General features: G+C 40.7%; 5 protein-coding genes across 11 annotated transcripts; 3 read left to right on the top strand and 2 right to left on the bottom strand.

Annotated features, from left to right (window-relative positions):
* Positions 1–211: 211 nt before the first annotated feature.
* LOC147157551 (phosphatidylinositol 4-phosphate 5-kinase type-1 alpha-like) lies at positions 212–5959 on the bottom strand. 2 transcript variants are annotated; one of them, XM_086062748.1, is made up of 13 exons: positions 5577–5959; positions 5185–5207; positions 4377–4463; positions 4174–4304; positions 3873–3990; positions 3628–3780; positions 3237–3536; positions 2488–2687; positions 2253–2336; positions 2128–2176; positions 1963–2047; positions 1520–1669; positions 212–916 (listed from the first exon to the last, which is right to left on the bottom strand). In XM_086062748.1, exons 1-13 carry the CDS (start codon positions 5629–5631, stop codon positions 870–872), a joined length of 1482 nt encoding a protein of 493 aa, XP_085918874.1. In that variant the 5' UTR covers positions 5632–5959; the 3' UTR covers positions 212–869. The 2 variants fall into 2 exon arrangements, with proteins under 2 accessions (XP_085918874.1, XP_085918875.1); XM_086062749.1 differs by having other exon boundaries at positions 1532–1669.
* A 147-nt stretch (positions 5960–6106) lies between these two features.
* Positions 6107–11108, bottom strand: ecm1a (extracellular matrix protein 1a). Of its 4 annotated transcripts, XM_086062754.1 has the most exons (6): positions 11068–11108; positions 8026–8092; positions 7079–7206; positions 6764–7008; positions 6441–6646; positions 6107–6373 (listed from the first exon to the last, which is right to left on the bottom strand). In XM_086062754.1, the coding sequence occupies exons 3-6, from the start codon at positions 7143–7145 to the stop codon at positions 6367–6369; spliced, it is 525 nt and encodes a 174-aa protein (XP_085918880.1). In that variant the 5' UTR covers positions 7146–7206; positions 8026–8092; positions 11068–11108; the 3' UTR covers positions 6107–6366. The 4 variants fall into 4 exon arrangements, 3 of the variants coding, with proteins under 3 accessions (XP_085918880.1, XP_085918879.1, XP_085918878.1); XM_086062753.1 differs by having other exon boundaries at positions 7079–8092; positions 10943–11088; XR_015091274.1 differs by lacking the exon at positions 11068–11108 and having other exon boundaries at positions 6724–7008; positions 7079–10791.
* On the top strand, positions 9431–19076 carry LOC147157549 (potassium/sodium hyperpolarization-activated cyclic nucleotide-gated channel 2-like). 2 transcript variants are annotated; one of them, XM_086062747.1, is made up of 8 exons: positions 9431–10049; positions 14153–14582; positions 14901–15062; positions 16193–16411; positions 16652–16798; positions 17855–18095; positions 18161–18407; positions 18491–19076. In XM_086062747.1, exons 1-7 carry the CDS (start codon positions 9589–9591, stop codon positions 18361–18363), a joined length of 1863 nt encoding a protein of 620 aa, XP_085918873.1. In that variant the 5' UTR covers positions 9431–9588; the 3' UTR covers positions 18364–18407; positions 18491–19076. The 2 variants fall into 2 exon arrangements, with proteins under 2 accessions (XP_085918873.1, XP_085918872.1); XM_086062746.1 differs by having other exon boundaries at positions 18161–19076.
* Positions 19077–19718: 642 nt separating this feature from the next.
* Positions 19719–23968, top strand: ndufv1 (NADH:ubiquinone oxidoreductase core subunit V1). Its single transcript, XM_086063365.1, has 11 exons — positions 19719–19875; positions 20463–20559; positions 20636–20718; positions 20785–20955; positions 21113–21296; positions 22241–22430; positions 22509–22721; positions 22815–22981; positions 23065–23146; positions 23228–23373; positions 23703–23968. Exons 2-11 carry the CDS (start codon positions 20464–20466, stop codon positions 23778–23780), a joined length of 1410 nt encoding a protein of 469 aa, XP_085919491.1. The 5' UTR covers positions 19719–19875; position 20463; the 3' UTR covers positions 23781–23968.
* A 242-nt stretch (positions 23969–24210) lies between these two features.
* On the top strand, positions 24211–26113 carry LOC147157547 (uncharacterized). 2 transcript variants are annotated; one of them, XM_086062352.1, is made up of 5 exons: positions 24211–24409; positions 24627–24766; positions 24891–25006; positions 25096–25239; positions 25334–26113. In XM_086062352.1, exons 2-5 carry the CDS (start codon positions 24664–24666, stop codon positions 25838–25840), a joined length of 870 nt encoding a protein of 289 aa, XP_085918478.1. In that variant the 5' UTR covers positions 24211–24409; positions 24627–24663; the 3' UTR covers positions 25841–26113. The 2 variants fall into 2 exon arrangements, with proteins under 2 accessions (XP_085918478.1, XP_085918477.1); XM_086062351.1 differs by having other exon boundaries at positions 24334–24409; positions 24888–25006.
* Positions 26114–26558: the final 445 nt, after the last annotated feature.

The following is a 26558-nucleotide window of genomic DNA, read 5'->3' as shown; positions in this document are numbered from 1 at the left end:
AATAAAATTAAGATAACAGTATAAATTAAATATGTCCTTATATATTTTGTGAGCCAAAAGTTAAGGTATTTCTAAGTTTAAAATTACAGTACTATTAACTTGTCCTTATATATTATGACTCAAAAGTTAAAAACGTCTTTTTACATAATTAACTAACGACGTCCTTATATATTTTTTGACTGAAAAGTAAAAAAAAAGAAAAAGAGTCAGATTTATCAAAGGCAATTTTATTTATAAAGGATTAATTAAAATGCAAAACACAGAGAAAAATGCCGTACAATAATAAGACACCGTAATAAATATTTTGGTCCAAAAGGTACGTTCTTAAGAATAAAATAGTAATCCACCCAAATAATGATTTTTCTCATTATAGATTAACTGATTTTTTAAAAAATATTATTATTGCACCATTTCCAAAACCTGTAAATATAATTAGCATACAAAACATTTGCATTGTAAAACACTATAAATATCATCCTCAATGTTACTTTTTGTACAGTATATTGTGTAACCAGGTACTGTGTACCACCAGAATATTAAAGTTGTAAACACACACTGGAATGAAAGATACCCACAATAGAAATGAGACATTACTATCATAAATTATTTTCAATGTACAGATCATTTGTGATGGCACTGATTGTGTCTTGGCACTTTTTCATGTCGATTTCTGGTGGTTTGGTCCATCCATTGAACAGGGTGGCATTTCTCCTCCCGAAGCCATTCAATTCAGTAAGTCTTTTAAAAAATTCAAAATTGAAGGTGAAAACCATCCTTGAGATGAGTAACAATATGACGTTGTGGGAGTCCAAAGTGAGTCAAAGTGCAGTTGAAAAAAATCTTGGCACTACTTCACTGGAGAGTTGTCATCAGGTCTTTCCATTCGCCTCTTTGGATTTAGGTGTTTCCTTTACACCTGCACAACAAAGAAATAAGAACATTTATCAGGGAATCTGGGAAATAATACAATAGTACAGTGATTTGCTAACTTTTTAACCAAGTCGCCTCTCAAAAAACACATGGATCTCCATGTTCCACCATTTTGACCAACATTATTACATTGCAGTAATGTAATCTTGTAAATCTTCAGTGTATTCCAAAACATATATGTAATGTTCTTGTAAGACTATAACATTATGCCGTAAACGTCAACATGAACAATGTGCTTAAATGTAGGAAAAGAAAAAGCACTATTTATATAATCTTCCGTTTAAAATGTAAATAAGTCTTCTTAAAAGTACTTAAAAGTTAAATAAAGCCATCAACGCTATTACACTAGAATAAAAAATAATAATAATTAAGCCACTGTAACATTATGCACCATTTGATAATTAACTCGCTGATTTTTTTGCATGCCACTGGTCGGAGCCATTTACCACACTTTGAGAATCACTGCATTAGAATACGGCTAACAGGCCTGAATAAAACATTCCAACCCTTTCTGACATGCTGGAACATGCCGACAGCTCTTGATGCAACCAACAGCACACACAACCATCGTCACATTTCCAGTTCTTACTATTGTCCTGACCCGCGTCCTCTTTGCCCGCTGATGTTTTCTCATCCTTCTGCTGCTGGTTCTGATTCTGGTTCTGGCTGCTGCTCTGAGCTGCTGCACTGTCTGACTTCCTGAGAGTACTGTTGCGCCGCTTGGATGGCGAGGTCTTCACTAAAATACAAAATGAAAATGTCATTATTTATTGTAAAATAAATAAATAAATAAATAAATAAAATTCCCCCCAAAAAAGATGCCTCCTTTTAACCGGAATGAAAACAAATAAAAAAAATTACAGTACCACACTTTATTGATGCGGAGCACAGATGAGCTATTTTGCTAACCAAAACAGCAGTACCTCCCCAGTAGGGGTTGTGACGCATGGTTAAAAGTGTAATAAAGATCTTGTTTTTGAACGACGATAGGAGAAGTAAAAGATGCCTCCGCATCTGCAGTTGAATTCTTACATTGGACTTTTTTGAAGACCGTGTTGCACATGAACTTCTGGAATCGGTCGGCGTAGAAATCCGGTCTGTGCACCGACACCGTGTCCTGAAAGAGTGGGAAAATAAGTCAACGGGTTTTTTGAATAATTGTAAGGATTCTTGAAGGGCTGCAGGTGCACACGTTACCCCGTCTTGAACCAGAGATTTCCACGTATGCTCCAGCATCTTGATGAATCTGCGAGACACGGCGTATACTTGATAAATGAAATGTTGACATTTCAATTATCAAGTGCGGTAAAAGTACTGCTCACCTGTACGACTGCAGAATGTCAATGAGGCCAATGTACACCAGCAGTCTCTGGCCTTTGACGTTTCGTGCTGGAATTCCTCCCGTGCTGACAAATCAAATAAGAGTAAAAAAGACTGAAATGTTGTAGAATTACTTACAAATGTACAGAAGGATATTTGTCAAAATATCTCCATCCATGTCAATGGGAAATTTCCCTGTTGGAAAAATGTGGAATTGTGTGACTGCTTGACACTCACGGGTCGTGACTTCCCGGCAAGCCGGTACCCCTGCCTTCCGCCTGGATGGCCTCCATGGGCGTGCTGTACAGGAACTTCTGGTTCTGCGGCTTCCTCCTCTCTGCCGCCTGCTCCGTCTGCACCGTCTCTCCGCCGGCCTGATCCACCACGTGAATCCCGAGCAGGAGGCTGTAGTCCATGATCTTAAAACTCTGCAAGACCTGGAAAGAAAATCAGCATTGAACCAGCATTAGTTGGATGGCAGCCGTGTAGGGTTGCAAAATGTTGGCGATTTTTGTGCTCAAGCCAAAGCCATGTTGAAGATAAAAAATGATGCCATCTGGTGGCATCTTGGCAAACATTTAAATTAGTTGGATGGCAGCCGTGTAGGGTTGCAAAATGTTGGCGATTTTTGTGCTCAAGCCAAAGCCATGTTGAAGATAAAAAATGATGCCATCTGGTGGCATCTTGGCAAACATTTAAATTAGTTGGATGGCAGCCGTGTAGGGTTGCAAAATGTTGGCGATTTTTGTGCTCAAGCCAAAGCCATGTTGAAGATAAAAAATTATGCCATCTGGTGGCACCTTGGCAAACATTTAAACAGGCCATAGCATTGTAGAGCTATGAGTCAGAAGCAAGGAGATGGGTTAGATGCTTTACTTTCCGACTTTTCTCTTTTAGTACAAAGATATGGAATCCAAAATTTCCCATGGAAATTTACTGGAATTTCCCCACTTTTTTAGTACCCTACGGCAGCATTTGACCCTCACCAGGCAGTCCCGTTGGACGGTCTTGCAGAAGGCGGTGTACATGTCGGCGTCCAGCAGCATCCCATCCGGCATGTCCTGCAGGAAGTCCAGGTCCTTATAAGTGGGTGAGGCCTTGCCCCTTTCCTTGGTGGAGGCCCGGCGGTTGTACGTGGAGCCCTTCAGGTCAAACTTGAGGTGCAGCTGGACCGAGGAGGGCAGCAGGTTGTTCATGACGACGATGCGGATGTTGGTACCGTTTGCCTGGATGCAGTAGAGACCGTAGAACTTTGGTAGCAGGGTCCGCTTATTCTGGTTTAGGTTCTGGAGAACGATGGAGAAGCGTGTGTTATTTACAATTTCAGCGCTCTGTGCTTTGACTTTTTTATTTTATTTTTTATTTTTTTTGCCTTACCATGAAGTATCCGGGAAGGAGCTTCTGCAGAAACTCGGCCTCCTTGCGCTGCACCGTCTTCATGATGAACTGGTCGTCATTTGAGAGGTAGAAGAGCGACCCGCTGGCTCCCGAGTTGGACAGCTCGATCAGGTCCTCGCCACACAGGGAACACTGAGAGAACACGCCGTAAGATGAAAATGTGTTTTGGACAGTAATAATAATAATAATAATAATAATAATAATAATAAAGAAATCAAATGTACCATGTAGTCATCAGGCTGGATGCAAAACATCTCCCTGAAGTAGCGGAAGGCGATGGGCGCGTATGTCTTGAACCTGAAGTCTCCATAGTGGTGCGGCTGCGTTTGGCTGCTGCCTTCACTGCAGCGGTCCAAACAAAGAAAAATAGTTCTCTATAATGCTTTTTTTTTTTTTTTAATAAAATAATAATATATCAACACAGAAAGTTGAATCATGTTAAAAAGGTAAAAGACACAAAGCGCATAATCTTGCCCAACGACATTTTGCTACAATCGTCACGGCTTCAGCCTCCAGGCCACCCACCCGGGGAAGAAGATGCTCTCCACCTCCTCGAAGTCCTGCAGCAGCACGTCACGCTCGGACTTCTGAGCCAAGGTGCAGACCGTGTGCGTGATTCCCAACTGGATGGCGCCTTGGAGGGCCCACGAGGGCGTCTGGAAGGTAAACGAGTGATGTAGTAAGCGCGGCGTGTGTCTCGGTTACTCAATGCTGACCACTCATCTCACCTTTTTGTACACCGTCTCGCCCGTCTGATCGACCCCGCGGTGGCCGATCGTTTTCTTCACAACGGGAGCTGGGCTAATTCCTGGGATCTAGCGGGTAAGGACAACATCAGCATAATTTGCTCCCCAGCTAAAATAATTGGAATTTAGATTACACATCAACAGATGAATAAAATCAACATTATTTCCAGGTATTTACATCTCAACTGAAAACGACACAAAAGGATGAATCTACTTGTTTTTAATTATTTAAATTTTATTTTGAGTGTCATTTGTCTGATCTTTATATATATATATATATATATATATATATATATATATATATATATATATATATATATATATATATATATATATATGCACAGCAATTTCAGCTGCAGTTGTTTTTAAAGTGCTCTATAAATAAAATTGAGTTGAGAAATAAGACTTAAGGAGCTGGCGAGGTGAGGAAAAAGAACAATTGTGAAGCTGAGGTGGCAGCTTTTAAAGACCATATTGTACTAGTTAGGCATACATCAAGGCATTGGCCTGCCGTTGTGTCCATTTAATTTTCAATTACGCATCTATTATTCAAACAATAAACATTAGGTGTAGTTTATGCCTGTGAAGACCACATTTTTACTCCAGCTAGACATTTAACAACATGAAAATCAGAGCGCTGTTGATGGTTGGGAAAAACAAGCATTTGTGAAGGATTTGGCCTCACAGTTCTACTCCTTTTAGGGGAGTGTATTGAATGAAAAATTAAAAAAAAAACACTTTTGCATGATAACATACTGCTGTTAAAGCAAAAAAAATAAAAAATTCTTACCTCTTTCGCAGTCTCAGTGGAATCTGATGACAAATGGAAAGACAGGTAAAGCTATTAATGGAGAAAAAAAACTACACATTTTCGCAATGGCAGTGTTAAAAGTGAAATCATACTGTGCAGGAGTGTGGCTGGGCTGAGGCCCAAACATGCAGACACACCTTGTTAACTTTTAGCCATGAAAGACTCACTTGTACAAGACGCTATACAGCTTGTTCCATTCCATTAAGTGTTTAAGGTACTTTTTTTTTTTTTTACAAATAACCTTTTTATATTTATTATAGCCTGGCACTTTTTAATTGTATGATGATATAAAAGTCACATCAGAGGAGTTTACAGAGGGAAAAGACACCTTATCTTTTTCCTTTCAGCGTTAATGATGACGTCAGACTTACTTCCAGGGTGGTTCTGGAGCCCCTGCGGCTCCTCTGGAACTGCGGCTGTGGCCATTACGAGACTTCTAACTTTATAAACGCAGCGGAGCCTCGAAACTAACTGAAACAAGGAAGGAAACTAAAAAAAAAAAGTCAAATCATGTTGATAGAAAGCCATATTTTGCGGCGTTAAGCAAACCTGTCATTGTGCGTTCGTAAACAAGGAAGCAATGCGGAAAAAAAACAGAATGAAAATAAAGGTTCCGGTGAAAGTTTTATAGAATAAAAAACATAACAATAAAAGCGACCCAAACAAACTCGGGAATAACACTATGCGAGCTATTGCACACAATATAGGCTTAAAGTTGATAGATTGTTTAACATGTATTTGTCTTAATACATGTGTATTGTTCAAAGGCATGGGAGCGTTCAAACAATCTTTTATTTTGAAGGTCAAAGGCTGAAACAGGATGTGTGCTTACAGCCGCTCTCTTTTTTGACGAGCTGTCAACGTTTGTAAAAGGAACAAAGAAACTTCGTGGATCACAGTGGAAAGTTATTAAATTGTTTATTAAGTTTTCTGGTACAAATTGCCATTCAGCATAAACTGTAAACAACATGACACTCACCGATAACTTTTGCCACGGAAACAAGGCCCTCTCGTGGACATATTATAAATTGCAGTTATATAGTACTGTGATTATATATTTTATTTACTTAAAAAAACAACAGTGCAAAATATGACTTTGTTTGGTAATACATTGAATTGGGCGAAATCAAACCCTCTGGTTGGCTGAAAACACTTCTCTTCTTAACGCCTGTAGAAAAAATAAATCTTTTTTTTTTGCATGATCGTTCTTCATTAATTTCAAAACATTTCTGTACCTTTCGCAAGCATTTGGGTCGAAGGTGAAGTCGGGCTCCGGAAGCATTGCGGCCGCGATGTAGCCCGGCGTGGCGAGGTAGTCCGGGTTTGGCAGCTCGCTGTCAAAACAGGTCCAGCGTTCATCCCCTTGCTTCCTGCAGCACTCGTAGTGCGCCGTCATGGTTCCAAACTCCTCGATGCAGAACTGTTCCAGCGCCTGTTTCCACTGACCACAAAAAAACAAGAGTGTCATTCATCACAGAGTGTCATCTGCAGGTCACGAAACCCTGACTTAAACCCTACTGTGGATAGCTGACGGGTTCTTCTGTTGCGTTTGACTCACAGCTTGCCTGGCGCAGCAGAGTACGGCGGCGTCCCTGTCCTCCCCGTCCAAACTGCAGCACTGAGCGTACCAAGACTCCAGTCTGTTGATGGCCTTCCCCCGCCGTCTAAAGTGCCCCGCCCCCCTCCTCGGAAAGAAGCTCTCCGGGTACCTGGGGCGACCCTGACCTTGGCTGCAGATGGCCTCCAGGTTCAGCGGCCTGGGCCGGGCCGGCGGGAACGGCACGTCGACTTCTCGGGACTCCACTGGAGAAACAAACATGATGGATCGTCCTGAAGGAGGTACTTTGTAATTTGATGAGAAATTTGGCGTTACCTCCGAGATTTGCTTGGGAGACGATCAGAAGGATCCCGAACCCTTGAAGAAGTCCAATCCAAGTCATGGCTGGAAGTGAGTGAATGTGTTTTCTCGCAGTTTTTTTTTTTTTGTATTAATACGTCAACCTGAAATGCAACAAGTTCACAGGGAGGCTGCTTATATTCACCCGAGGGGGAGGGGCCTCCCCTACTTTTCTGCTCAACCCTTGAGAGGAGAGTGGGGGGGCAAGTTTGAGAACATGGGAGGCAATCTGCCGAACATACAAAATGTCAACAAATGGGGATGGGAATTGGTAATCATTTAGTGATTTCAAATCCATTATCGGTACTGCTCATCGATTCTTATTGTGGACGCTACTTTTGCGTATGAAGACAAAACACCACAACCATCAAAAATAATAACATAAACAACAGAGGGTTAAATTTTTGCCTCATTATATTGGAAAAGTTCAGAACCAAAGTACACTTTTGGGGATCAACAACAACAATTATTATTATTATTATATAAATTAATATAATATTCTTAATATATAAATTATTATTAAGTGGTTTATTATAATAATAATAATAATAATTATTATTAAGTACACAAATCTGAATAATAAAAAATGTAACTAAGAAAAAAATAAAATTAATGCATAAATACATTAGATAAGTGAATGAACAAAAATTAATAATAAATATGAAATGTAATGTACTATAAAATGCATTGACTCTCGTAACAGTTTGGCGTACTGTTGAGTGAATTAAAAAAAAATCTAACAATGTAAGAACTATACAAAATGTAAAAAGTAAAATATAGAATGAAATACCACCAAAATAATAAAATATAGCACAATGAAATAATGATGATCATAATGAATGAAATAAACTGCTTTGTCAGGATGAAAACGGAAAAACTAAACATAGTTCCAAAATATTCATTATTTGTATGAGATGTGTGACCTGCTCTTTCACAATATTCTGAACTCCTCTTCATATGCTTGGACGCCAACTTCTTATCAAGCGATTCCTGAAAGGAAAAAAAAAAGTGTTTACTGTGAACAAAATTCCGCGGTGAAGAACACGGCGCACCCTGCCTGCGAACAGCGCTCATCCTCCTACCAACGAAAAGGTCACAGAAAACCCCAGCTGCCAAAAAAAACATGCTACGTTTGCATTTTTGTTATCAAATAGCCGCCAGCGTGTTCACCAGCTGCTTCCTGTTTTCACACACAACCGCAACCTCAACACATTTTTTTGGACTCCCCTTGGAATCGCATGAAATGCGAGTTACGCAATCGCCATGTAGTACAGTATGCGACATCCTGCGGCCGCACTTTCCCTCTGCTGTCGTTGTTTACAACCCGCTTGAATTGTGATGACGTGATTGGCCGATGTAACCGCTAGCAAGTGTAATTGTGACCGGAGTGCATCTCAAGTGTGCCACTGGTGTACGTGACACTTTGGAATGTGATCTGCTGTGCCACTGATTTACTTGGCCACTGACCAGGTCACGCACAGGACAAAAACTCCAAACTGCCACCATACCCGTCTAGTGTGTACGCAACTGTATCACGTCTACACGTATGTAATTACAAAAAATATAATTCCAAAATCCATCCTCATCGTGACTTTATGTGGGGTCAAACAACCCGTCTAGTATTTGCTAACTACTATACATCCCTTCTGCACATATTTTCCACAATAGTGACTTCAGCTAAAGATGCCACACCCATCTAACCCTTATTCACTGCTACGACTACAAAAAAAAAATCTAAAGGGACTTTTGCTGATGACTCATACCCGTTTACATCCCTTATTCACTTGTGACTACAACAAATATTCCCAAAGCATCCTCCTCACAATGACTTTAGGTGAGGTGCTGCTATACCCATCTAGTCATTCTTGTAGTGACTTCATGTGAGAATCAGCCATACCTGTCTAATGTGTACAACAGTTACCACTGCAACCTTTCTCCACATCTCACAAAAAATAAAAATCCCAAATCGTCCCCATATGTCATCTATGGTTACAATAACCGCATCTGAGGTGCATCCATACCTGTCTAGTGTGTGCAAAAAATATTAATCAATGAGTTGTAATGACTTTTTAGGCGTACCTGTGTTTGTTTCACTCTGTTTATCTGACTTTCTTCCCTTCCATCATTTTAAGTGGGTTGCCCACTAATGAGTAATTCATACCCATTGAGCCCTGCTCAACCCTGAATGAGAATGTCTGTCTCCGCAATTTGACCTGCGGACGCATCACCGCTCTGGGCCACCGCGTTAGAGGAGGGCGGGAGGGAGGGAGCGAGAAGGGGGTCGAAGGGGAGGGAGGTGAGTGGACGCATGTGTCGCAACAAGCCGATTATTGAAGGCTACTTGATGAGCTCCTGCCTGTCAATTTGCATCCGTCTAGGCAGGAGGCGGATGAAGCTGCATGTCAGACAATTGAAGCACTTTTTTTCCAAGTAGTTAAGAATGACAGCTCCATTCTTCTTGTAAGTAGACACTTTCCTTTTTAAACATGACCAGCCCCTCCAGGAGCATGGGAGACCAGAAGGGCATCAGCGAGAGTCCCAGTCACAAACCCGACACGCCGCGCTACCGCAGCTGGAGCAGCCTGCGCTTCTCCCGATGGCGGAGCGGCTCCCAGAAGGCCAGCTGCCCCGGGACGCCCTCCACCAAGGCGGACAAGCACAACGACGTGAGCCAGACGCTCTTCTCGTTGGTCAAGACGCACAACGACGACTACACGGCCGACCCCGCCGGGCTGCTGGACCTCAACGGGGTTGACGACGACGACGACGACGACGAAGTCCAGCTCGACCAGTCCACGTGCTTCCAGAAGCAGCTCGGAGCCATGCTGCAGCCCGGCGTCAACAAGTTCTCCCTGCGCATGTTCGGCAGCCACAAGGGCGTCGCTGCAGAGCAGGCCAGGGTCAAGTCCTTTGGGGTGTGGATCATCCATCCTTATAGTGATTTCAGGTGAGTTGCAGCCACACCTGTCTAGTGTGTAAAAAAAAGTGGCAACTGCATCCTTTCTACACATATGACTACGAAAAATGTCCCCAAAACATCACTGTACCGTATGTCATACATCAATATAGTGGCTTAAGGTGCAGTCATACCCGTCTAGTGTCTAGAATAGACACAGACACCCCTTCAACTGTATATATGTGATGACAGACATCACTATAGAACATTAATCTTTTTTCGTATTAAACTTTTTCTTCAGCTAAGGTGCAGTCATACCCGTCTAGTTTATTAAAAAAAATCCGCTCAACATGTGTGACTTTGGACAAAATATTCCCAAAGATGTCCTTGTCACCCCTTCTGTGATTTCAAGTCAGATGCATCCATACCTGTCTAGCGTATGCAAAAAGGGACAACTACTGTATATCCCTTCTTCGCAAAACGACTATTAAAGTCCATGTCGGTCATCTGTACTTACAATGACTTCAGATGAGGTGCAGACATACCCGTCTTATTGTCTAAACTAGATACGACTCCTCTTTGCATCACTTCTACACACTTGGCTACAAGGAATATAGCCAAAACTGTTCTATTGGTCTATAGTGGCTTCAGGTAACTAATCATGGGCAGACATACTTGTCGGGTGTGTACAAAATCTCCAACTACATCTCCTTTAAACATGCAATTGCAAGAAACAATTCTCAAAACATTGTATAGGTCAGACATCCATACTTATAGTGATTTCAGCTAAATCATTAGTGGAAGTCATACCTGTTTAGGACGTGCAAGCGCTCCAACTACACCCCTTCTATGCACGTGACTACTAATAAAATAAATAAAGAAATCATTTCTATAAACCAAGGCTGTTCTAACATCAAGTGGCTTGGCGTGAGATGCAACCATACCCATCTAATGCGGTTCCTCTATGTATTTGACGACAAGAATATTCCCCAAATGTCCTGCAAGGTCATTACTGTCCAATCATACATTCTCACAGTGACTTCAGCTAACTTGTCAGGTGCAGACATACCCATCTAGCGTGACCGCATCCCAAATTTTCAAGTCCAGAGTGCGGCGCAGCAGCTGATGCAGTACGTGGTATAAGGCGATGAAGGGATTTGATTACTGATACAGTATATAGGACAAGATCATCTGGATTATTCAGGCCTCTTGGTGACCCCCCCACCCCGCCCCCACCTCCACCTCCACTCATTATCATTCGTCTCCATCACTTCTGCCTCAGTTTTTTTACGGATTTGCCAAAAGCTGGACAACATCTCACTGCAATCTCTCTGTCGTCTTACTCCCTAATAAAAGCTGCTAATTCAAACAATGCATAAGCAGCATGCGGGCCAACGCCAGACGGTCAAATACTAAGAATAATTCCAATCTTGCTTTATTATGCAATAATACGCAGGCAGCTGTGGCGGGGATTATGGCAGGACCGTTTGCCTTATGCTGCAAACTTGCCTTCAAAATGGAGGCGGAGGTCAGATGGTGTGATCCGTCCCAATGACTTTATTTGGCCGGAATACAGAAGTGCACAGAGGACAATCGGCGGGAAATTAAGGGCAGCCGAGGGGGGAATTGACATGGAGTGGACAGAAGGCCAGAGTCATAGCCAGCAATCTGCCAAAACCGTTGTCTACCCACAACATTATTTATTGGTCTTTTTATTAGCTTTGTGATTTTTTATTTATTGCAGTTTTTAGTCTATTCATTTCCCATAATTATTTATTCATCTTTGTAAAAGGCTTTTTTTTTTTAATATGTTTTTTATTTGTGAAGTAAGATTTGTACAATTAATTTTTTTTGTGTAATTTGCTTTTAAAAGGAATAATTCATCCCCAGATTTGTAGTTACTTATTATTAATTTATTGTATTAATCTCACAAAAGACAGATTTGGTAAATTTCTTAAATTTTTGTAAAAGGCAAATTTGAAGAATGATTTAGATTTTTTTTTTAAATTGTCATTCAATGGTCAGAATGACGTATTTATTGTCAGATTTTTGCAATTATTATAACGGTGTTATCTTTGTTGATGTAGTTATCTTCATATTTTTCTTTTTCAATTATTTTTTTATGTTTTTTTATCCATCCATTTATTATCTTTACAATTATTATTTTTTCTTTGCTAAGACAAAATTAATTCTATTCACTTACTATATATGTACAGGCAGATTTGTGATTGATTATACTTGTTTGTTTTATCATATTTTTTTCTGATAGACTTTCTTTTTTTTTAACACATTTTTCTTTGTGAAGAATTCTGCAAAATTATTTTTGTGTGCAGCGTTACATATATTTATGTAGCCAGATATTTAAAATTATATATTCATTTTACTATCTTTTTAAAGTGCTATTGTGTTTATTCTTTATATTATCTACGTAGTAATTTTCTTTAAGTATTTTTTTATTGCAAAGGCAGAATTTTAATAATTATTTAGTGCACCCTTTTCTTAGCAACGGTCTCGGGGTTAAAAAAAAGTTTCAACTCAAATTCTGCTTGAAGTTTGAATAGAATGCTGCATACTGTTCTGTGTGTATTTCTTTTTTATTTTTTTTTATTTTTTTTTTATTTTTTATTTTTTTATTTTTTTATAAAGAGCTCAGTATTGTTCATTCGGAAATGTCATCATCATTGCTCTTTTTTATTTATTTTATATATATATATTTTTTTATATATATTTTTTTTTGTGTGTGTGTGGGTGAGTATGTGTATGTGCGTGCGTGCGTGCGTGCGTGCGTGTATTTGTTAGCTCACCAAAAACCTATTAGAAAAAATCTCATACCGTTCACCTAAACCGAACACCGCCGTCAGGAGACCCGAGGGGACCCGAGGGGACCAAAGAAAACCAAAGAAGGTGTGTGTATTTCTTTAGCACGCTTCGACAGCTATGAAAGCCTCCAGACTCTCCGCAGTGGCCACTTAATCTATTTGCAACATGAGAGGAGACGATGATGAAGTCCTCATGTTAAGCCGTCCATCACGTCCTCTTTTCTCAATGGCTCGACATCCCCGCGGCATCGGATGAAAAAAAGAGCCTTAATGAGGTCGAGACGTCGGATTGACTGACGGCGGATGGAAAAAGAATCTGCAAGAAAAAAGCGGGAAACCCGAAACCGGTTCTTCGGGACACTGGAGACCCGCTTGGCACCTTGTAGGACATCTGACAGAAACATTTTTTGGTGGCGTGTCGGGCGACGCGGTGACATTGTTGCGGTGCGTCGGGTGACACGAACGTGCATAGTTGATGGGAGCGCTTCCTCTTGTTGCCGCCATCACAAGTCGACCTCGCGGGAAATGGGTCATGCGCGCTGTTGTCATCTGACCTTACTACTGCTGCCAGTTGTGTCATTTGCAGAGCGGCGTAGTGTGTTAGCATGTTAGCTTGTTGACAGTGTGCCAATTAGCTGCCGCCACGAGCCACCGTCTCCCGTAAGTCGACAACCTCGACAGTTGTTTACAACTGCATGGTAGCAATTCACCATGCATTAGTGTCGAAGAATTGAGTTGAGTGCTGTTGCTAACCAAAACAGCAGCAAGGCATGTAAACACGTGATTCATTCAAGTGCGGACTCCTACATAGAGACAAAATATTTAGGGACAATTAGCATTCCAGTAGACTGTTGTGTGAGTTCATCCCTTAAAAAGTAACTAAAACCACCTCAATTCATAGACAAACAAAAGATTTCAACTGCTGGGCCCATTTGAACTCTATTGCTAACCAAAACAGCAGCATCACGTAATGAAAGTTGTTCCCAGTGGCACCACTTGTTACCTGTGCAGTTTTATAGATCTTTCCATATGGAGCCGGCACCTCACATTTCCAGTAGACTACTGATCCCATTTCAAACTCTATTGCGAACCAAAACAGAAGCACCTATCAACGTAAACAGTCTCAAGCGTGCAGTCTTTCTTACCGCAGCAGTGTAGATAATCCGCCGTTATGCAGAAACGTCATCTCTAACGTTGCTTCGTGTTCCAGTAGATTCTAACGTGGCCACTCCACAATGCTGTTGCTAACCAAAACAGCAGCTGCGACCGAGGCAGGTAAGCGGTCTTCGATAGCCATAGCACAAAGATCTAAGTGTTCCCGGTGGTTCCTTCCAGGTTCTACTGGGACCTCCTGATGCTCTTGCTCATGATGAGCAACCTCGTGATCTTGCCGTGGGGCATCACCTTCTTCGAAGACCAGAACACCATCCCGTGGGTCACCTTCAACGTGCTGTCCGACACGCTCTTCCTCATGGACCTGGTCTTCAACTTCCGCACGGGCATCCAGGGCGAGGACAGCCACATCGTGCTGGACCCCAAGTGCATCCGCCTGCACTACCTGCGCACCTGGTTCCTGGTGGACTTCATCTCGTCCATCCCGGTGGACTACATCTTCCTGGTGGTGGACCTGGAGTCCCTGCAGGACTCGTCCGACGTGTACCGGACCGCCCGGGCCCTCCGCATCGTGCGCTTTACCAAGATCCTCAGCCTGCTGCGACTCCTGCGCCTATCGCGCCTCATCCGATACATCCACCAGTGGGAGGAGGTACAGGCTTCCATTTCCGAATCGGAATCGATTTATTGCCACTGTCGTAACCAAATGGAACAGGCACGGTTTCATTTCTGTCCAAGTGTCCCTGTTTTTGCGGATGAAAAAAACATAAGGGAGGGGAAAAAACAGCCCCAGACTAAGGTCCTGTAAGGGGAAAAAAACCTCAGCAAACAGGCACCAACAACAACAGTAACAAGGAAGTAGTTTGTTCGGGGATGAGCAAAGATATAGACAAAAAAAAAAGAAAAAAAAAGCCAAAGACGACTGAAGACAACAGCCAAAACTAACACGCTTGCGGTTTGTCTGCTTCAGATGTTCAACATGACCTACGACCTGGCCAGCGCGGCGGTGCGCATCGTCAACTTGATCGGCATGATGCTGCTGCTGTGCCACTGGGACGGCTGCCTGACCTTCATGGTGCCCATGCTGCAGGACTTCCCCGCGGACTGTTGGGTGTCCAAGAACGACATGGTGGTCAGTACACACCTCCTATTACGCAAGTATATGCGGCTCTGAAAAAAAAAATGTATAGTAGAAATTCATATTTCTTAACATATAAATGAATGAATGATTTAGAATTTTTTTAATGAATAATTAAATATTCGAAAAATCCACATTTTAAAGTTGTCAGAAAAACATTTTTTTTTTTATATCTAAAAATGTCCAAAAAGGAAGAGAAAAAAGCAGAAAATTACCATAAAATTCCATGAAATTGCCAAAAATGTCAAAGAATTAAAATAAGCAGAAAATAATTGTTTAAAAAGTCAGAAAATTGATTTTTCAAGGAAAAGGCAGAAAAAAGAATGTGTTTAAAATGTAACTATAAAACGCCCCAAAACAAAAGAAGAAATCCTGAAAATTACCATAAAATGTCCACAAAATTGCAATGAATAAAGATAAAAAATCTGAAAATTGGTAGCAAAAAAAGGCAGAAAAAAATAAAAAAGCAGAAGTCAAAAAGGTAGAGGAAAATTAATCTTTAGTCCCTTTCTTGTGTCTCCCTCTGGGTCTGTAAAAATTTTTTTTGTAGAAATTAATATTTATTTTAATTTTGTTTTCATATTTTTAGTTTTTGGATCAAATATTGTTTAAATGAATTAATGATTTAGATAAAAATGATGAATAATTAAATATTCAAAAAATGTCAAGAGTCCACATTTTAAAGACGAAAGTTACCTAAAAATGTCCAAAAAGTGATCATAAATATCCAAAAAGGAAGAGGAAAATTTCCATAAAATTCCTTGAAATTGCCAAAAATGTCAAAGAATAAAAAAAGTAGAAAAAAATTGCTTAAAAAAAAGGAAAGGAAAAGGCAGAAAAAATATATAATATATACTATAAAACGCCCAAAAACAAAAGAAGAAATCCTGAAAATTACCATCAAATGTCCACAAAATTGGAGGAAAAAAAAATCTGAAAATCGATAACAAAAAAAAGCTGAAAAAAAATGAATCTCAAAATATTGGGTTCAAATGTTTTGCTTGTTTTCCAAACATATTTTTTTTTGTTAATTGCCCTTAAATGGCTCTTTTGACAGTAAAGCTTGATCTCGTGCAAAGGATGACCGTCATGCTTCTTAACTTGCCCCTTTTTCTCCTGATCAGAACGCCACGTGGCACATCCAGTACTCGTACGCCCTGTTCATGGCCATGAGTCACATGCTGTGCATCGGCTACGGCGCGCACCCGCCGGAGGGCATCAGCGACGTGTGGCTGACCATGGTCAGCATGGTGGTGGGCGCCACCTGCTACGCCATGTTCCTGGGCCACGCCACCAACCTGGTGCAGTCCTTGGACGCCTCGCACCGCCAGTACCAGGAGAAGGTAAGGTAAGCCCACGTGGCATGTGGAAAGCTGACATTTGCACAATATTACAAAACATATCAACATTATGTAACAACGTGCACGGCTAAAGCTAATGCTACTTACAGCTATCACAAATCATCTTGCAATCCACTCAAATGAGGACTAAATCCATCATTATTTTTGGTCACACGTCACGTGGTGGCAAACGTGACGCATCAACTCCACGTTAAGATTTGTTCTTATTTATTTCTTCTCCAGTATAAGCAAGTGGAGCAGTACATGTCGTTCCACAAGCTGCCTGCAGACCTCCGCCAGAGGATCCACGAATATTACGAGCAACGATTCCAAGGCAAGATGTTTGACGAGGACAGCATCCTGGGAGAGCTCAATGATCCGCTAAAAGAGGTCAGCTCTTTTTAATGACTCGTCAAATTGTCAAATTAGGCAGTATAGCGCCACCTACTGCAGAGGAGGACTTACTCAATGTATTTTACTTTTTTTTTTTTGCCTTAGATTTTGGTAGTTTGTATCAGTACTCACCCATCCCTGGTTAAAAAATTTGGATAGAAAATAGAAAATTGTGTTTTGAAATAATATTAAATTCTGTGGAATCCAGTAATTCTCCCATGTCATTAAAATTGTAAAGTGTGTCAATTATTCACAAATTTTAGTTGTTCGTTAGTGGTGTAAATCCCTATGATTGGGGGCTGTAAAAAGTAAGTTCAAATTAAATTATTTTGTGAATTTGTGAGAGAAAAAAACTGATATATTGAGTTTAAGATTGAGCCCTATTAAATCTGCCTGGTAACAAGTGACTATGCAAAAAAATTGGACCACAAAAAAGCTTGAATGAATATTCGTTTATTTCTCAAAAATCTTAACACTTTAAATGACAAAAAAAAGGTGATTAACAAAAATAGTGAAATACGAAAATATGAAAATAAATTGAGAGTAGGCTCCATTAGTGTGTTAGTCACTTGTTGTTAGGTAGATTTCGTAGGGCTCAAACTAAGGTGAAACTGAGTTTTATCATTTTTATCATTTCAATTTGTGATTAAAAAAACAGATGTATTTAGTTTAAGATTGAGCTTTATTAAATCTGCCTGGCAACAAGTGACTACGCAAAAAAATGGGACCACAAAAAAGCTTGAATGAATATTCGTTTGTTTCTCAAAAATCTTACCACTTTAAATGACACAAAAAAATTTGAAAAAAACGCAGTAAAGTGAAATATGCATATACAAAAATAAATTGAGAGTAGGCTCACTTGTGTTAGTCACTTGTTGTTAGGCAGATTTCGTAGGACTCCAACTGGGGTGAAACTAAGTTTTATCATTAATATGTGTTGTTTTAAAAACAGTCTGAATCCTTAAAACGTTTTTTTTTTTTAAATATATTTCAATAAATGAAAGTAAAATTAAAACTTGAAAAAATATATATATTTTTTTTACTTCTCGACAGGAAATCGTCAGCTTCAACTGTCGCGGTCTGGTGGGCAACATGCCGCTCTTCGCCAACACCGACCCTCACTTCGTGACCGTGATCCTCACCAAGCTGCACTTCGAGGTCTTCCAGCCCGCAGACTACATCATTCGGGAGGGAACGCTGGGCCGCAAGATGTACTTCATCCAGCACGGCACCGTCGTGGTCATGCCGCGAGGCAGCAAGGACATCAAACTAAGCGACGGGGCCTATTTCGGGGGTAGCTATTCAAATGACTTTGCACGTGATTAACACCCGATTTAACACCAATTCTTTTCTTTTCAGAGATCTGTCTGCTGACCCAAGGTCGACGCACAGCCAGCGTGAAGGCCGAGACGTACTGCCGCCTGTACTCGCTGAGCGTGGACAGCTTCAACGAGGTGCTGGAGGAGCACCCGCTCATGAGGCTGGCGTTTGAGAGTGCGGCTGTGGACCGACTGGGGCGGGTCGCCAGGAGGCCCAGCAACCAGCCTCCCTCAAATGAGTGACTTCGGGAACTGTCCACAAAATTAACAAAAGCAACAAACCCAATGTGAGTGACTCATGACCAGTGACCAAGTAATCCATTTTATTTCGTTTTAATGTTGTAATACTATTCGTTTTCTCCCTCAAAAGATCCTTCCTACCACATGCAGATGACAAAATAAAGTCCACTATTTATGGAAATAGTCTTTTTTTTTTTCCATGTAAATATTGTTCAGCAACTTCTTATGCTTTCTAAGACCGAGGCTGTCAATCATATCATGCAGGATGCTGGCAGCAGCTGGATGTCTGGAAATCCTCACCATGTCGCTTTTGTAATCTCACATGCTGTATGTACATGCGTGGCTTTACGGCCTAATAATCACCACGGATAAGCTGCGGTGATGTCATAACTCCAACTGTACAGGTTGTGCTCATTATACACATCAGGGGCGGGGCAGCTATTTTAGTGTGTACTGTGTGTAGTCATGTTAAATGGATGAAAGATAATAAAAATGATAGGCTTAATTTTTTACTAACAGGAAAAGATAGGGAATTTCAAAATAAGACTGCAGGCAAATGTACTTTTTATTTTGATAAGTTGTGATGGTTTATTGATTGTATTCTCTGGTTGTATTTATGAAAACAGTGTGTCATGATCTTAATTGAGAAAAAATGCAACTTTTCCTATTTTTGGGTGGAGAAAACTCCTTTGATTATTTTAAATAAATAAATACAAATACTGTGGAATACTCATGTCTTGAAGTCATTGCTTTAAATTTACAAGTACATAAACTTGTTTACTCAACTTTAGACTTGTCACCTTTTCCGGTTATGCGTCGTTTTAAGCTTCATAATGAAAGATTTGTGATTGAAATGATTAAAAAAAAAACACATTAAGAAATTAGATCATTTCGTGATAGTCAAACTTTCTGTAATGTGAGCCTGAGCCTCACATCCCACGATGCAGTTGTAGCTGATCCTGATTGATCATTTATGATTGAATAAATAAAAAATTTAAACTTTCTCAAAGTTATAGATAACCGTGTGGTGTTATAAATATGTAGGTGAGTAAAGTTGTAAGTAATATAAATTCTGGAACGTGACTAGCACTTCCCGTCATGTGCAGGAGCTTTATAATTGACGATTTATGATGGAATATTTCGTTAAAAATGTTTAAATGTAAAATTGTTTGTTTTCATTTATTTTGGGGTAGAAACACATTTTTTTATTTTATTTATTTACTGGGTAAGCATAATAATAATAATAAAAAAGTTGATTTAGTGACGTAAACAACTTGTTTACGGAATGTGAGCATCACCTCCGGTCATGCGTAGTAGCTTTACAGTTCATATTTAAGATTCAATAAATAAAATAAAAACAATAGAACTTGTATCATATTTGAGTTGATTGAAATATGCTAAAAATGTTCAAGTAAGTAAAAACATCCGTAGCCCAGTCGGTGACGTAAATGACTACTTCCGTAATGTGAACAGCGCTTCCGGTCTAGATTTCATAAACTGTTTACGAAGATACAGGTACGTGATGGCTTGTTAAGGCGAACATAGTCTCATGCAATCTAGTTCTGTATGAATTATAAGTCAACATGTTCGTTCCGTGTGGTTGCTATGACACGATGCCGCCATTTCTCCCCTTAGCTCATGAATCGGGCAAGGTTATAACAGCGAGTCAGCCTAGCATCACAGGCTAATGCTAGCTGTAGCACCGCTGGCGTGGAGGTCACTGTATTAATATCTTTATATCATGCATGCATATATGTAACACTATGTGTGTGTGTGTATGGATATGGTTACAATCACGCAATCGATCACAGTCGCTAATATAGTACGTGTTTAGTCAGCATTGTGTTCGTATTCATTTGTGATGATCTCACTTGCATAACAAAATTATACACAAGGCTTGTGACAACTAAGTAAAATATTAAAATGTATTGAGATGGGTTTCATATCGTTCTGTACTAAATGTGCAAATCATGTTTGATTGCATTCTGTCTCACTTCATTAAAAATGTAATTTATAAGTTATGCACTTTTTTTATGTTGATAAAGCGTGTAATCATGTTATAAAAAAATTACAAGTAAAAAAAAATAAAATTTCTTCCGCAGGATGCTGTCCCTGTCTCTGGCTGTCGTGCGCGGGGTGGCGCGTGCCCCCGCGGCGCTCAGTCAAGGCGCCATCGTCCGATTCAACAGCACCGCACAGGTACCCTCCTTATATTTGCAATGGAATTATGACAAAATCAAACATCTTAAATATATATGTGTATTGTTTTCATCAGACTCCTCCTAAGAAAACAACATTTGGGCCACTGGCAGATGAGGACAGAATATTCACCAACCTCTACGGCCGTCATGACTGGAAGTAAGACCTGGCAAAGCTATGTCCGCTACATTATTCTTTTGCTAATCTGACTCCAATGCGCTTCAGGTTGAATGGCGCCATGAAGCGTGGCGACTGGTACAAAACCAAGGAGATCCTGCTCAAGGGCGTCGACTGGATTCTCAATGAGATCAAGGTGTCGGGCCTGCGCGGCAGAGGGGGCGCGGGGTTCCCCACTGGCATGAAATGGAGTTTCATGAACAAGCCCAGTGACGGCAGGTCGGAAATACACTCATAATAAATACAATTGTGCTTTCTGAAATTCCCTAATATGCCATAAAATGCCATTAAAGCCTTGTCTAAGTAGGAAAGTAGTACATTCATGATGAGAAAACCACAACAAATTGTTTTGCCCCCCCCCCCCCCCCCCAATCAGACCCAAGTATCTTGTGGTGAACGCCGACGAAGGCGAGCCAGGCACGTGCAAAGACAGGGAGATCATGAGGCACGACCCCCACAAGCTGGTGGAGGGCTGCCTGGTCGCCGGCAGGGCCATGGGGGCCCGCGCCGCCTACATCTACATCCGCGGGGAGTTTTACAACGAGTCGTCCAACCTGCAGGTCGGATCACGGTCCGCTGTTGTTATTGCAGTGGAAACCTGCTTGTTGACGTTGTTTTGATTTCAAAACAACATTTCTCATCTAAACTAATGTGAATTAATTCCTTTCAGACATCGTACAAGTTTTATTGATTATATGGCCAATGATTTAAATCACACTTGATTTGGCAAGAGAAGTTAAATGTATAATAAAATGACCCTTTGTTTGTAAGACGCCTAATAGGAATGGGGAAAAGGAAGGAACACTGCCCCCTTGTGGCCTTTTATATCTAATGGATTTTGTGTTGTGTAGTCCATCCATTTTCCATGTACAATTAAAGTAAAATAGAGCTTAAAATAATTAAATAAAGTTATATATATCAAATATTAATAGTAAGTATTATTGAAAATTTTGAAAATGTGCAAAATAATAAATATAAAACCAAAATAATAATTATGTACTTGTAATACCCAAAAAATAGTAGAAAATCTTTTTTTTTTTAAATGATTAGAAAATTGTTCCAAAAATAAATACATTTAAGTACTATACATTATAAAGCAATATTTTCACCTCATAACATAAATTCCCAAAAAATAGTGAATGTTGCAAAACAATATTTGCTCTATTCGGGACATGACAAAAAATTATTAAATAGAAAATATTATAAAACAAATTATTATACTTTATCTTTCTGCATTCATGTAGCAAAAAAATAAAAAAACAATATAATAATTACATTAAGAATATGTAACAAATTAAATACTGAAAACTATTTTCCACTCTTTTGCATTGCTTATGTTGCAAAATAACAAATTAAAACCAATCCAATTTTAAACATACAATATACATGTATTATAAAAGCGATATCGTTTTTAGTATTTTCACTGCACATGAATAAAATAAACAAATAAATATACAAAAAATTAAACTGCAACTTCTTGTGTGTAAAAATGTGATGTGTTCAGGTGGCCATCAACGAGGCGTACGCAGCGGGCCTTCTTGGCAGGAACGCGTGCGGCTCGGGATACGACTTTGACGTGTTCGTGATGCGCGGCGCCGGCGCCTACATCTGCGGCGAGGAGACGGCTCTCATCGAGTCGCTGGAGGGGAAGCAGGGAAAGCCCCGCCTTAAGCCCCCATTTCCTGCCGACGTGGGTGAGTCTCCACACGCACCTTTTGAGCATTTCTTCCATAAATGATTTCATTTTTTTCCCGCTTGTTTTTGTGGCGAAGGCGTGTTTGGCTGCCCGACGACGGTGGCCAACGTGGAGACGGTGGCGGTGGCGCCCACAATCTGCCGCCGCGGAGGCACCTGGTTCCTGGGTTTCGGCCGGGAGAGGAACTCGGGCACCAAGCTCTTCAACATCTCGGGCCACGTCAACCACCCGTGCACCGTCGAGGAGGAGATGTCCATCCCCTTGAAAGATCTCATTGAGAAGCATGCGGGTATGCTGTGCCATTCCGACCCTTACATCGAAGCTAGTTATTAGCATGTACGGTAAACGCTAGGACCTGATTGAGTAATCGGCCGATATACAGGCGGCGTTCGCGGCGGATGGGACAATCTGTTAGCCGTCATTCCTGGCGGCTCCTCCACGCCGCTCATCCCCAAGAAGGTGTGCGAGGAGGTGCTGATGGACTTTGACGGCCTCGTCCAAGCTCAGACCGGCCTGGGCACGGCGGCAGTCATCGTCATGGACAAATCCGTAGGTTTTTCTCCCGTTAATCAGCAATCGTCTTATAATCGTATTCGACGTCTAAATTTGTGGGCGGGGTCTGTTTTTTCCAGACGGACATCATCAGAGCCATCGCCCGCCTGATTGAGTTCTACAAGCACGAGAGCTGCGGCCAGTGCACACCTTGTAGAGAAGGTCCCGCCCGATTCACGCTATAGTTCATTTACACTGCATTCGCTGTGTGGCAAAAAAAAAAAAAATGTTTTATTCGTGAAGGAGTGGACTGGATGAACAACATGATGTGGCGCTTCGTGCAAGGCGATGCACGACAGTCTGAGATCGACATGATCTGGGAGATCAGCAAACAGATCGAAGGACACACCATCTGTGCTCTGGGAGATGGCGCCGCCTGGCCTGTTCAGGTAAACCCAATGGAAATGACCAACTGCATACGCATGACTAGCATATGGTGGCTAACAAACAAGCAGTAGGTCGCCGTCTTCTTCCAAAACAGAATTTCTCATTCAGATCAATTCTATTTGGATTTCTTGACGTGACTAGCATATGGTGGCTAACGTGCTAGCTGTTAGTTTCCATCTTTTAAAAACTAAATTCCCCATTCAGATTAATCAGGTTTTGATTTCTTGACATGCTAGCATCTGACGGCTAACAAGCTGTCAGTTCGCACAAGAAGCGAACATAAATCTAACACAAATCTTTACTTAATCATGATCTTCTCCTCGTGTTTCAGGGCTTGATCCGACACTTCAGGCCCGTGATGGAAAGCCGAATCACCCAATTCCAGGAACAGAAGCAGGCCAGCGCTTAAAATGTCCGCTTGCCCCTCATCCTTGCGGGCACGCCCCTGTGCCTCATCGCTACCTGAAACATACGAATGCTTGTGTTGTTCACAAAGTATTTAAGAATAACGTTGTCTTTTTTGGTGGAAATGTCAATAAAGTTCTATGAACCTTACATTCTGGTCCGCAAGCTGCAGCTTGGGGGTCAGTGCAGTAATTTGCTTATGTCCAATCATTGAAGAATTTATATATATATATATATATATATCATAGCTACTTTTGGGGTTCTGCTACCTTAGCTTTAGGCCAATTTAGAGTCAATTTGAGAATATAACCATGTTATTTATTTATTTTACAATAATACAATTTTCAAAATTAAAAGGTGAAATTACAACAATAAAGTTGTAGTTTTGAAATTCCTTTTTGAACACAATCGAAATGTAAACATAAAACAACTTCAGCAGTCAACAGCAATGTGGTCAACTAAAGTTTTACAGATAGTCTTTAATAACAAATAATAGTTTCAAATGAGTTTAATTCCTAAGTATATTTATATATATGGGATTGCTGAAGGTCTCGCGAGGTTTATGCCGCGATTCGACGGGAATGTGAGTTCTCGTGACCCGGATGAGCAAAGCTTGGCGCCGTTGCTTTAGAGGTAGGAAAGCCTATGTGTTTTTTCAATTATTGATATATTTAAAACACCAAGTTAATCGAATTAAGCAGTTGTTAAATGAACTATGCGTGGTGAATGAACACATAGTTAAATTAAAAAAATTATACCGTGACCGTTTCGCTACCTCTTCGTTTGTGTTGTTTTTAATCAATCGTGATCGTCTACTGTCATCGTGATCTTATTGTACTCAATGTTTTAGATTTGATTGGACAGTTTGGCGTGAAGCGGATAAAGACATGGACATACAAATCGAGAACGTCATCGTGGGCACCAACATGAGCACGACCAACCGAGAGATGAAGTCCGATGAGTCTTCTGCGGCGTCCCTGCTGCAAATCCGTAAGAAGTCCACCTGACTGGCTCACAAAAACAGAATATCTATTTCCGTGCCACTGTTTAATTTCTGAGTAGTGTCTGTGCATAAAGCTTCCGCCTTTAATTATTTGTGGTTTTCATGCAGCAGTGGACTATGAAGGCCTGCACTGTCCGCAATGTCTCATCACCTTTCACTCCGTTAAGGCCAGAAAGAACCACTTGCGAAGGACTCACCCGGATCAGTACAGCAGACATCTGATGCAGGTAAACATGGTCAATATTCGTTGGTCTGCAATAAGTCCGTAGGCCAATGCTGTCTGGCTGTCAGTCAACGGTTTTATTTTTTTCTACAGAACAACACGCTGTTCTCATGCTACAAGTGCGATAGGCTTTTTGCTACCCCCGAGGAACTTCGGGTGCACAGTGATCTTGACCACCGGGTCGACGACATCCCCGTCTGCTCCTTCTGCTCCAAAGTTTTTATCAACTTTAGTGGGGTGAGTGCAGTGAACTCCCATTTATCGGGACCCATCTGCAATAGGTGAAAAACCACAACATAGATTGTCTTTCTGACTGATTGTTTGGTCACAGCTCTACAGTCACAAACGGAAGGGCTGCGTGGACGGCGTGTGGCGCTGCCGAGAGTGCAACGTGGGCTGCCGCAGCCTCCTCGACTTTCACTTGCACTGCATCGAAAAGCACGACCGGGACGTGGTGGCGGCGGAGCAAAGCGGCGGGCGCATGTGCTCAATCTGCTGGCGCCACTTCCTCACCAACGAGGCGCTGCAGGGACATCAAGACAGGGTCTCCAACGCAGAAATGAAACCCACTATTAAACGCAACATGCGAGCCAAGACCAGGAAGGCGCGTGGTAAGAAAAGGAGGACAAAGGAGGAGGAGGAGGAGGAGGATGACGATGACGATGACGATGACGATGACAACGAAGATGAGGAGGAGAAAGAGGAAGAGGAGCTGAAGATTCCGTGTCCCGAAGCAGACTGTGATCTGTTGTTCCCATCCATTGACGCCCTGAGGGCACACAAGAGGAGCCAGCACTCTGCACGGCCTTCATCTTCTTCAACTTGCAAGAAGCACTGACAGTTTGTACATAACTACTGTTTTTTTTTCCAACACCACAGCCTTTTTTCACATGTACACTTGATGGCAAGCATTTTCCACATCAGTGACCATTTTAGTTATTTAGAAGTCCTCAGAATGTCGTATTAAATATGTTTTTTTTTTTTTAAAGGATAAGCTTATTGTGAAATTCGAGCATTTGTGAATGCCCCCCCCCCCAGCCACCCCTTCAGTATTAGACTGATCAGTGCTTTTAGGTTTATAATAAAATTGTATGAATTAATAAACAAGAAATATTCATGTTGATTTATTATTAAAGTGTTTTCCCCAAAATAATTGTTTTTGATATACTAGAGGCTGTATGTAGTGTCAAGTTTGTATGTTTACCTGCTTGTATTTTTTTACATATAGGATGCATTATATTGATATATTTTAGATTTTAATTACATTTAATAAATGCATTTTAATTCAATTTAAAATATTTCAAATTCATCAATTAATTTATATTATGCATATTAACATATTTTAGTTTATTTGAATGCAAATTCATATACAAGTAATCGATTTTAAATTTAGTTAAAGTAAAATTTTATATTTCATGTATTCATTTACATTAAGTAGATGCAGTTACATTTTGTATATATCGGGCGTGTACAGGTGTGCGTGACGTCACGAGAAAAGTCCTATATAAAATACGTTGAATATATATATTTTTTAAATAGCTTACATAATGTTAAAT

This window comes from Leptonotus elevatus, chromosome 19, assembly GCF_054856555.1.
Source record: "Leptonotus elevatus isolate MCC_2025b chromosome 19, RoL_Lele_1.0, whole genome shotgun sequence".
Taxonomy (NCBI): Eukaryota; Metazoa; Chordata; class Actinopteri; order Syngnathiformes; family Syngnathidae; genus Leptonotus; species Leptonotus elevatus.
The sequence above is the reverse complement of the archived record's forward strand: the minus strand, read 5'-3'. Positions and strand labels throughout refer to the sequence as shown.

What these genes read in the sequence shown, in the direction of transcription:
- LOC147157547 (XM_086062351.1), top strand. Translation starts at nt 24,664, where the DNA reads ATGGACATACAAATCGAGAACGTCATCGTGGGCACCAACATGAGCACG. An exon ending in GGCGTCCCTGCTGCAAATCC is followed by an intron (nt 24,767 to 24,887) that starts GTAAGAAGTCCA and finishes GTTTTCATGCAG; the next exon opens with CAGTGGACTATGAAGGCCTG. An exon ending in TTTTTATCAACTTTAGTGGG is followed by an intron (nt 25,240 to 25,333) that starts GTGAGTGCAGTG and finishes GTTTGGTCACAG; the next exon opens with CTCTACAGTCACAAACGGAA.
- LOC147157549 (XM_086062747.1), top strand. Translation starts at nt 9,589, where the DNA reads ATGACCAGCCCCTCCAGGAGCATGGGAGACCAGAAGGGCATCAGCGAG. An exon ending in TGTCCAAGAACGACATGGTG is followed by an intron (nt 15,063 to 16,192) that starts GTCAGTACACAC and finishes TCTCCTGATCAG; the next exon opens with AACGCCACGTGGCACATCCA. An exon ending in CGACGGGGCCTATTTCGGGG is followed by an intron (nt 18,096 to 18,160) that starts GTAGCTATTCAA and finishes TTTTCTTTTCAG; the next exon opens with AGATCTGTCTGCTGACCCAA.
- ecm1a (XM_086062754.1), bottom strand. Translation starts at nt 7,145, where the DNA reads ATGACTTGGATTGGACTTCTTCAAGGGTTCGGGATCCTTCTGATCGTC. An exon ending in CTCCCAAGCAAATCTCGGAG is followed by an intron (nt 7,009 to 7,078) that starts GTAACGCCAAAT and finishes TTGTTTCTCCAG; the next exon opens with TGGAGTCCCGAGAAGTCGAC. An exon ending in TCTGCTGCGCCAGGCAAGCT is followed by an intron (nt 6,647 to 6,763) that starts GTGAGTCAAACG and finishes TTTTGTGGTCAG; the next exon opens with TGGAAACAGGCGCTGGAACA.
- LOC147157551 (XM_086062748.1), bottom strand. Translation starts at nt 5,631, where the DNA reads ATGGCCACAGCCGCAGTTCCAGAGGAGCCGCAGGGGCTCCAGAACCAC. An exon ending in CCACTGAGACTGCGAAAGAG is followed by an intron (nt 4,464 to 5,184) that starts GTAAGAATTTTT and finishes CTTACCCGCTAG; the next exon opens with ATCCCAGGAATTAGCCCAGC. An exon ending in GACATTCTGCAGTCGTACAG is followed by an intron (nt 2,177 to 2,252) that starts GTGAGCAGTACT and finishes CGTGTCTCGCAG; the next exon opens with ATTCATCAAGATGCTGGAGC.
- ndufv1 (XM_086063365.1), top strand. Translation starts at nt 20,464, where the DNA reads ATGCTGTCCCTGTCTCTGGCTGTCGTGCGCGGGGTGGCGCGTGCCCCC. An exon ending in AACAAGCCCAGTGACGGCAG is followed by an intron (nt 20,956 to 21,112) that starts GTCGGAAATACA and finishes CCCCCCAATCAG; the next exon opens with ACCCAAGTATCTTGTGGTGA. An exon ending in GCGCCGCCTGGCCTGTTCAG is followed by an intron (nt 23,374 to 23,702) that starts GTAAACCCAATG and finishes CTCGTGTTTCAG; the next exon opens with GGCTTGATCCGACACTTCAG.